This window comes from Scyliorhinus torazame, chromosome 5, assembly GCF_047496885.1.
Source record: "Scyliorhinus torazame isolate Kashiwa2021f chromosome 5, sScyTor2.1, whole genome shotgun sequence".
Taxonomy (NCBI): domain Eukaryota; kingdom Metazoa; phylum Chordata; class Chondrichthyes; order Carcharhiniformes; family Scyliorhinidae; genus Scyliorhinus; species Scyliorhinus torazame.
Window position 1 is genome coordinate 92,254,541 of NC_092711.1, and position 10,062 is coordinate 92,264,602.

Here is a 10,062-nt window from a genome sequence, read left to right on the forward strand (position 1 = left end):
TGAGGGGCGGGGCTGAGCCCGGTCGCCCACGTGGTCTGGAGCATGCGTAGTGCTGATCACAGCTCAGGATTCATGCGAGCGGTGGAATTTTTCAGCCGGTCAAATCCCGGGTGGTGAGTCCTGCGGGAGGAATGAGGCCGGGGGCCGGTGGGTGGGTCGGGAGACCTCATAACCACTCCGTGTAGGCCCCACACTCCAAACACGAAGCTCGGATCCGGCAGTTCAACCGGTGAACGTTGCTCGGGCTTTTCCCTGAGACAGGCCCGGGTGGGCGAAGAGAGCCCCGGCTTTGCTCCGCCTCCCATTCACTCTGATTGGCTGGAGGACTAGAAGCTCTTGATCGGTCACCCAGACCCGCCTCCTCTTCCTATTGGTCCGAACCCGCTTTCAATCAGTTCCCGGGCATTGTGAGCTGGAGCAAACCCTTCCCAATCATTATGTGGAGATGCCGGCGTTGGACTGGGGTGAGCACAGAGTCTTACAACACCAGGTTAAAGTCCAACAGGTTTGTTTCGATGTCACTAGCTTTCGGAGCGCTGCTCCCTCCTCATGTGAAGGAGCTGTCATTGTCAGCTCCCTGGTTTGCAGCTGCGGGGCTTCTCCCTCCCTCCTAGGAACAGGCCCAGGTTAACGGGCACCATCCTGCTTCAGACACTGGAGGATGGTTCACATCAGAGGATGGGGGAGGGAGGATAATAAATAAGAGCTTACACTTGCATTCAAATCAATGAGGACTCTGGTCTCTGGCAAGGAAGGAAACCCTGGCAGGTGGGCGGGGAGGATTCACAAACACCCGCTGGAGGCCCCAAATCCTCAATAAGATCCATTGATTTTATTGTCAGTCTGCAGACAGGAGCTGGAGAACTGCACCCAGGCAGAGGAGAGGGAGGGAGAAAACTGGGAGTGGAGGAAAGAAATGGGAGTGCTGATGGTGAGATGGGTTTGGATTTAAGCCAAGGGAGGAGGGAGAGTGTGTGGGACCGGGATTTCCAGCTTTGGGGGAACAAGAGAGAAAAAAATGTTCCAGAGAAACTAGAATTGCCTGTTCAGAATTTCTATCCTGGACTGACAGTGATGGTTTTTGTAAACTCCTTTTACAGGGGGTTAGAATTGGAGAATTTGCACACAAACTGAACCCAACAGAAAGGTTTGGCTCTTTGCAAATTCTATACTGCATTGGCAGTGATGACTTTTGTAACATGAGATATTACAGCTCTCAGGAAAGATTAAATGGAGAGGGGCGATGTGAAATAGTGACCATCAATAAACAACAAGTCATAAATACAAGATAGTTATGAATAAATCCAAGGGGACAATACAGACAAAATTATTTAATTATTTTCAGAATGCGCAACTCATTACCATGCAAAGGAGTTGAGGAAAGTGCTGAGATGTTTTCAAAAGGAAACGGGACAAGCACATGAGAGAAAATGGAATCGAAAATCAGCTGAAAGGCTGAGATGTGATAGGTGGGACAGTCGGAGATGTGTGCCGAGTATGGACAGCAGCAGAATCTGTGACAAAATGGCCTGCTTGTGTCTTATATATTCACAGGAATTGAATGTAATCTCCTTTTACAGAATATTTGCAGATGCAAACATCATGTTGAGATCTGACAGAGTCACTTGATACATCAGGATCGGCCTTTCAACGTGGAAGGAAAAATGTTTGTCTGTTTTGTCTTTTGGAAAATATTTCAAAAATCACTGTGATTGGAAAAGCACCGAGACACAGACATCTAAGTAATTTTCCACAGGTAGCTGGAACTGAGCTTTAACCAATCACACAGGATGAAATTAAATTGCAGCATTTCCATCAGGGAGACACCGTACTCCGGCTTCAACTGATGATCCAAGTTGGAGAGACATAAGGACATTCGCACCAAAGGAATCAAGAAGCAGCAAAAGGACATTCAGCCCCGTGAGCCTGTTCCGCCATTTAATAACATCACGGCTGATCTGATAGTGACTTCAAATCTGCATCCCACTTACACCTGATAACTTGTCGATAACCATGGAGAAACCGTGGAAATGTGGGGACTGTGCGATGGGATTCAATTACCCGTCTGAATTGGAAACTCATCAACGTATTCACACTGGGGAAAGGCCGTTTACCTGCTCTGTGTGTGGGAAGGGATTCACTCGGTCATCATACCTCCTGACACACCAACTTGTTCATACTGATCAGAGACCGTTTAAATGTGCTGACTGTGGAAAGAGCTTTAAACGCAGAAAGGATTTACTGACACATCAACACACTCACAATGGGGAGAGGCGATTCGCCTGCTCCGTGTGTGGGAAGGGATTCACTCTGTCATCCCACCTCCTGACACACCAACTTGTTCATACTGATCAGAGACCTTTTAAATGTGCTGACTGTGGAAAGAGCTTTAAAAGCAGAAAGGATTTACTGGTACATCAACGCACTCACACTGGGGAGAGGCCGTTCAACTGCTCGGTGTGTGGGAAGGGATTCACTCGGTCATCAAACCTCCTGACACACCAACTTGTTCACACTGATCAGAGACCGTTTAAATGTGCTGACTGTGAGAAGAGCTTTAAAAGCAGAAATAATTTACTGTTACATCAACGCACTCACACCGGGGAGAGGCCATTCACCTGTTTGGAATGTGGGAAGGGATTTAATGCTTCGTCAAACCTCCGGGCTCACCATCAGGTTCACTCTGACCAGAGACCTTTTAAATGTGCTGACTGCGGAAAGAGCTTTAAAAGCAGAAAGGATTTACTGATACATCAACACACTCACACTGGGGAGAGGCCATTCACCTGTTTGGAATGTGGGAAGGGATTTAATGCTTCGTCAAATCTCCGTGCTCACCATCAGGTTCACTCTGACCAGAGACCTTTTAAATGTGCTGACTGTGAGAAGAGCTTTAAAAGCAGAAATGATTTACTGACACATCAACGCACACATACTGGGGAGAGGCCATTCACCTGCTCCGTGTGTGGGAAGGGATTCACTCGATCATTCCACCTCCTGAGACACCAACTTGTTCATACTGATCAGAGACATTTTAAATGTGCTGACTGTGAGAAGAGCTTTAAAAGCAGAAATGATTTACTGACACATCAACGCACTCACACTGGGGAGAGGCCGTTCACCTGCTCCGTGTGTGGGGAGGGATTCACTCGATTATCATTCCTCCTGAGCCACCAACTCCTTCATACTGATCAGAGACCTTTTAAATGTTCTGACTGTGAGAAGAGCTTTAAAAGGAAAAGCAATTTGCTGAAACACCAACGCACTCACACTGGGGAAAGAGGCCATTCATCTGCTCAGTGTGTGAGAAGAGATTCACATGTTCATCCCAGCTTCTGCAACACCAGCGAGTTCACACTGGACAGAGACCGTACACTTGACCCATGTGTGACAAGAAATTCACTCGGTCATCCCACCTGACGAGACACCAACTTGTTCACACTGATCAGAGACCTTTTAACTGTTCTGACTGTAAAAAGAGATTTAAAAGAAAATGAAGTCTGCGGAAACACCAGCGAGTTCACACTGAAACAGAATCATAGCATTTACAGTGCAGAAGGAGGGCATTCGACCCATCGAGTGCACCGGCCCTTGCAAAGAGCACCTTACTTAAGCCCATACCTCCAACCTAACCCATAACCCCACCTCACCTTTTTGGACACTGAGGGTAATTTAGCATTGCCAATCCACCTAATCTGCACATCTTTGGACTGTGGGAGGAAACCGGAGCACCCGGAGGAAACCCACGCAGACACTGGGGCAACGCGCAGACTCTGCACAGACAGTGACCCAAGCCGGGAATCAAACCTGGGACCCTGGAGCTGTGAGGCAACAGTGCTAACCACTGTGCTACTGTGTCGCCCACATGAGGGAGTGGCACTGGGGAGAGGCTGTTTAACTGTTCCGTGTGTGGAAGGAGATTCACTCAGTCAAACAACCTGCACAGACATCAGCAAGTTCACAGGCAACAGCGGGGTTTGGATTCAGCTGTTGTTGCTGCTGTTAGTCACATCCGGGACTGAATGATGCCTGGACGTCTGTTTCCAGTGGGGCTCCACAGTTTCCGGTACATATCAATGATTTAGACTTAAATGTATGCACCAGGATTACACAAAAGTTGCTGATGTGTTTTAGACGATGAGGGAGAAAACCATGGACTGGGTCAGGTGGACAGAAAAGTGGTGAATGGAAATTTAGATAATGAGGGGTTAGGAACACACTTCAGTTAACTCCTGATAAAAATAAAGTCACTTCAGGAAAATGGAAAAAGCTGATTGGTGGGGAAGCTTCAAATAATCCTTTTTTACAAAGAAAAAAAAATTCTGAATACCCAATTATTATTGTTTTTTTTCCAATTAAGGGGCAATTTAGCCTGGCCCATCCAGCTAACCTGCACTTCTTTGGGTTGTGGGGGTGAAACCCATGCAGACATGCGGAGAATGTGCAAACTCAACACCGACAGTGACCCAGGGCCGGGATTCAAACCCGGGTCCTCAGCGCTGTAGTCCCAGTGCTAACCACTGCTCCACGTGCTGCCCTAGCTACAAATAATTCGAATAACTTTATTGAACAGTTCTCAAATGGAAAGGCACTTGACCACATTAAAACTAAGGATCTGCAATCGATGTTTGATCTGGCAAATCATAGTTAGGGCAAGATTATAAACAGAGGGCATTCATTTAAAGTGATTAGAAAAAGAAACAATGCTGAACAAGGCTAGGAGAGTGGGCAAAGAAGTGGCAGATGGAATACAATGTGGAAAAGTGTGAGGTTATGCACTTTGGAAGGAGAAATAGAGGCATAGACTATTTTCTAAATGGGGAAATGCTGAGGAAATCACAAGCACAAAGGGACTTGGGAGTCCTTGTTCAAGATTCTCTTCAGGTTAATGTGCAATATCCCTTTCCATACCCCCAAACCTCTTAACGCAATGGCCAACGGTGGTTTTGCGATGGCCAACGGCTCAATCGCGAGTGCAAACAGCAGGAGAAAACATAGGACATCCCTGCCTAGTCCCACGGTGGAGAGAAAAGTATCTCGAGCTGATGTTTTTTGTGCAGACACTGGCCCCGGCTCCTTATACAGTAGCTTTACCCAGTCCACAAATCGGGGACCAATCCCAAACCGCTCCAGAACTGCTATCAAGTGTCCCCATTCTACTCGGTCAAACGCTTTCTCGGCGTTCAATGCCACAACCACCTCTGTTTCCTTCCCTTCCGCTGGTGCCATTACCACGTTCAATACCCTCTTAACGTTTGAAAAGAGCTGCCTCCCTCACACAAACCCCGTCTGATATTCACCTATCACCTGCCAGTACCTTGGCTAATACCTTTGCGTTCACATTTAAAAGTGATATGGGCCTAAACAACCCACACTCCGTCGGATCCTTATCTTTTGAAGCAACAGGGAAACCGATGCCTGCCCCAAGGTTTGTGGTATCACCCCCTTCCCTATCGCCTCCTCAAATATCTCCATCATCAGGGGTGCCAGCTTATCCTGCAGACACACCAGCGAGTTCACACTGGGGAGAAGCCATTCACCTGCTCTTAGTGTGGGAAGGGATTACATAGAAACATAGAAAATAGGAGCAGGAAGAGACCATTTGGCCCTTCGCGCCTGCTCTGCCATTCGTTATGATCATGGCTTATCATCCAACTTAATAGCTTAATCCCGATTTCCCCTCCATATCCTTTGATTCCCTTCGCTCTAAGTGCTATATCTAACTGTTTCCTGAAAACATACAATGTATTGGCCTCAACTATTTCCCGTGGTAACAAATTCCACAGGCTCACCACTCTCTGATGAAGAAATTACTCATCTCTGCCTAAATGGTCTACCCCGTATCCTCAGACTGCGCCCTCTGGTTCTGTACACTCCCACCATCGGGAAAATCTTTCCTGCATCTACCCTGTCAAGTCCTGTTAGAATATTATAGGTTTTTATGAGATTCCCCCATTCTTCTAAACTCCAGCGAATACAATGGTAACTGATTCAATCTCTCATACATCAGCCCCACCAACCCAGGAATCAGTCTGGTAAACCTGCTCTGCACTTCCTCGAGAGCAAGAACATCCTTCCTCAAGATAAGGAGACCAAAACTGCACACAATATTAAAGGTATGGCCTCGCCAAGGCCCTGTATAATGACAGCAAGATAATCCGCTCGCAATGAAGGCTCGCACATGATTTGCCTTCTTTACCGCCTGCTGTAGCTGCACGCTTTCCTTCAGTGACTGGTGTACCAGGATACCCAGGTGTCGTTGCACATTGCCCTCTCCTAATTTATGACAATTCAGATAGTAGCCTGCCTTCTCGTTTTGCTACCAAACTGGATAACCTCGCATTTCTCCAAATTATACTGATTCTGCCATTCATTTGCCCACTCACTCAACTTGTGCAAATCACACTGAAGGATCTCTGCAACCTCCTCACAGCTCAACCACCCAAGCAACTTGTGTCATCTGCAAATTTGGAGATGTTGCATTTTGTTCCTTCGTCTAAATCGTTAGGTGATGCAGTGGTTAGCACTGCAGTCTCACAGAGCTGAGGACCAGTGTTCAATCCTGACCCCAGGTCACTGTCCATGTGGAGACACGTTCTCCAAGTGTCTGCGTGGGTGTCACCCACATAACTCAAAGATGTTTACCTATATTTGCGCGATTCACTCTGTTATGCCGTCTGCAGTCACACCAGGGAGTTCATACTGGGGAGAGGCCGTTCACCTGCTCTCAATGTGCGAAGGGGTTTTGTAATTCATCGCACTTCCTGAGACACCAACGATTTCACAGCTGATTACAGGGATTGGATTCTGCTGTTATTATTTGTGTTCTCAATTACATCCAGGACTGCATTTTGTTCATTCTGTTGGTCAATGGGGATGGTCAGAGGGTTTCTTTCTGCTGGACTGGCTGGTCTCATGGCTTCGTCTCCAATGGTCTGATTCTCTCTGAGCCTTCTTGCAAATATCTGGTTTCACATTTCACAAGGATCAAAGATTGAAAAGATGTTTGGAGGTTATAAGATGTTTCATTACCATTTCTGTTTGGAAACCCCCAAAATCATGCCACATTGCCATGAAGATGGACTGTTCTGGTTACATGGTTCTTTTGTTTAATTTATCTTGGTGCTTCTCACAGAAGAAAATGATTAGGGTATGAGGGGCAAGTTGTCTGAGATGCACTGGGAAACTACATTAAATAGTATGGTGGGAGACAGGCAATCACTAATATTTATGGAATTATTACAGATTTAGACGGGGATCGGTTTGCTCACTTGGCTGGATGGCTGGTTCGTGCTGAGTGACACCAACGGCACAGGTTAAATTCCCATACCGGCTGAGGTTAGCCATGGTCTGTGTCAGTATTTATACTCCACATGATCCTCCACCCCCCCCCACCCCCCCCCCCCCCCCCCCCCCAATCAGCATCTCCTTCTATTCCTTTCTCCCTCATGTATGTATCTAGCTTCACAATGGATTCATGCTGTTCATTTCAACCACTCGCTGTGGTCGTGAGTTCCTCATTCTCACCACTCACTGGGTAAAGAGGTTTCTGTTGAAATACCTATTGGATTATTGAATCCCTTCATAATCTTAAAGATTCCATCAGGTCACCCATCAGTCTTCTCTTTTCCAGAAAAAAGCAGCCCCAGCCTTTCCTGAGTGTTAAATGCTCTCAGTTCTGTATATTATGAATCTGTTGCACCGTATCCAGTGCCTCTATTTCCTTTTTCTAAATGGGGATCATCAATGTTGACAGTGCTCCCAGTGTAGTTGAACCATCGTTTTAAACAAGTTGAACATCTCCTCCATACTTTTCAATTCTATCCCTCTGGAATGGAACCCTATATATGGGCTCCACACTTTAGGAAAGATGTGAAGTTCTTAGAGACGGTGTCGAGGACATTTACAAGAATGACACCAGAGATGAGGGACTCCAGTTAGTTGGAGTGACTGGAGCAGCTGAATTTCTCTCCTGAGATCACAGCATCTGGAGGGTGGGGAATGGGGCCATTCAGCCCTTTGGGACCCTGTCGGCTCCCTGTGGAGGAAGCCAGTCTGTCCATTGCCCCGTTCTTTCCCCGAATCCCTGTGGGTTTATTTCTCTCAGTGCCTGTCTAATTTCCTATTGAAATCCTTCCGTCATCTCTGCATCTCCTACCTCATAGGCAGTAGGTTCCAGGTTGTTACCACTCCCTTAACATGTACACAAGGCTGCTAGAGCACAGAGGAGTCTATTTGGCCCATTTTTCCCGTGCCAGCTCTTTGTACAGCGACCCATTTAATCCCAGAGTTCGGCTATTTTGGACGTTACAGTCCAATGAGATTCCAGCACCATTTATAGACAGTACATTCCAAATCACAACAACTCGCTGTGTTTTACAACAAATAATTGTGTATATGGTGTATCTGGAGGTTCACAGAGTATTCAAAATGGTGTCATTGACGTGGTTATTGCATAAAATTAAGACTTTATCAATAAATTGGTGAGGACACCAAGTGTAATATATCCTCATTTGCAGACAATTAGAACAAATGTACATTTCTATAAAACCTCTCACTACCACTGGACCTCCTAAAGTGTTTTAAAGCCAATGGCGTACTTTTGAAACATATTCACTGCTGTAATGTAGGAAGCTGTAAGTACGCATGTGTAATCACATTTAGTTTTAAAATTGTTATTTTCATTGTAAAAAAAAATTTAGAGTACCCAATTCATTTTTTCGCATTAAGGAACAATTTAGCGTGGCCAATCCACCTACCCTGCACATCTTTGGGTTGTGGGGGTGAAATCAACAAAACCATGGGAAGAATGTGCAAACTCCACACGGCAGTGACCCAGGGTCAGGAGCGAACCTAGAACATCTGCGCCATGAGGCAGCAGTGCTAACCATTGCGCAGCTTTGCTGCCCGTAAATTGTTATTTTCATCGTGTACTCACTGGCCTTAGTAATAAGGTCAAGGAAGCCCTTTTATACCTCTAACATGTGCCTTTCTGCAGCCATTTCGCCTTCTGTACTTTTTCTATATTAACTATGTATTGATTTCATCGCAAAAAAACAATAATTAAATTCAAGTTTATTCAATAGTGACTATTGATTATGATTAGTGAATTGGTGTATTAGGTAATTATATTGCAAAGACTAGATCTTTATTTTAAAAAATAACACGATCAACCAAAATGTTTCCAGAAACTGCAGAGCTATCAGAATTTGTTTGAAAAAATAAATTACTCGATAAATTTGAGAAGTTATGAGATGTGGTGATAAGCCTGTATATAATATTACATGTACTCAGCAGTGTGACCTCCCACCAGTAGTTGGCGTCAGGCATCAGTCAAGTGACATCCGGCTACCAGCAGAAGGTTGTCAGGCATACACGAGGCCAGTCGCACAGCAGGGTAGTTCCAACAGAGTCTAATGTAACTCTGTGATAACTTAGTCTGTATAGCATTCTGATCATTACCTTACCACGTGTACATTAATAAATCATCATTCTGGCTAATTCACCAGCAGTTCTGTAGAATCATTGCAAGACAAGATCACAGAACACAACATGAGACACCATATTCTGTCAAGAATATGTGGGCTCGGCATTGGAGTAATGGTATTGTTACTGGGTGAATAATCCAGAGACCCAGGTTAATGCTCTGGGGATCTGGGATTGAATCTGCCTATGACAGATGCTGAAATTGATTAAAAGTCTTGAATTAAAAGTCTAATGATAACACTCTTGATTGTTGTGAAAACTCACTAATGTCCTTCAAGAAATCTGCTCTCCTTATGTGGCCTGGCCTACACGTGATTCCAGATCCACAGCAATGTTGTGGTTGACTTGAATGTGCCCTCTGAAATAGCCTCACAAGACACGCAGTTCAAGGCCCATTGGAATGAGCAGTAAATGCTGGCCCAGCCAGTGACGCCCACCTCCCATGAATGAATAATTTTTAAGAAGACTCGTTGTTCAATCTGAAGACTACTACGAAACTGTCTCTTTGATTGGATCGGTTTGTTGTCACGTGTACCGAGGTACAGTGAAAAGTATTGTTCTGTGTACAGTCCAAAT

At 45.5% G+C, this 10,062-nt stretch overlaps 1 protein-coding gene across 1 annotated transcript; it reads left to right on the forward strand.

Moving 5' to 3' along the window:
- The first annotated feature begins 50 nt into the window (after window positions 1-50).
- LOC140421477 (uncharacterized) lies at window positions 51-9,083 on the forward strand. The gene is made up of 2 exons (XM_072506211.1): window positions 51-113; window positions 1,581-9,083. Exon 2 carries the CDS (start codon window positions 2,014-2,016, stop codon window positions 3,418-3,420), a length of 1,407 nt encoding a protein of 468 aa, XP_072362312.1. The 5' UTR covers window positions 51-113; window positions 1,581-2,013; the 3' UTR covers window positions 3,421-9,083.
- The last annotated feature ends 979 nt before the right edge of the window (window positions 9,084-10,062 follow it).

Excerpts from the sequence above, each read along its gene's own strand:
- LOC140421477 (XM_072506211.1), top strand. The coding sequence starts at position 2,014 with ATGGAGAAACCGTGGAAATGTGGGGACTGTGCGATGGGATTCAATTAC.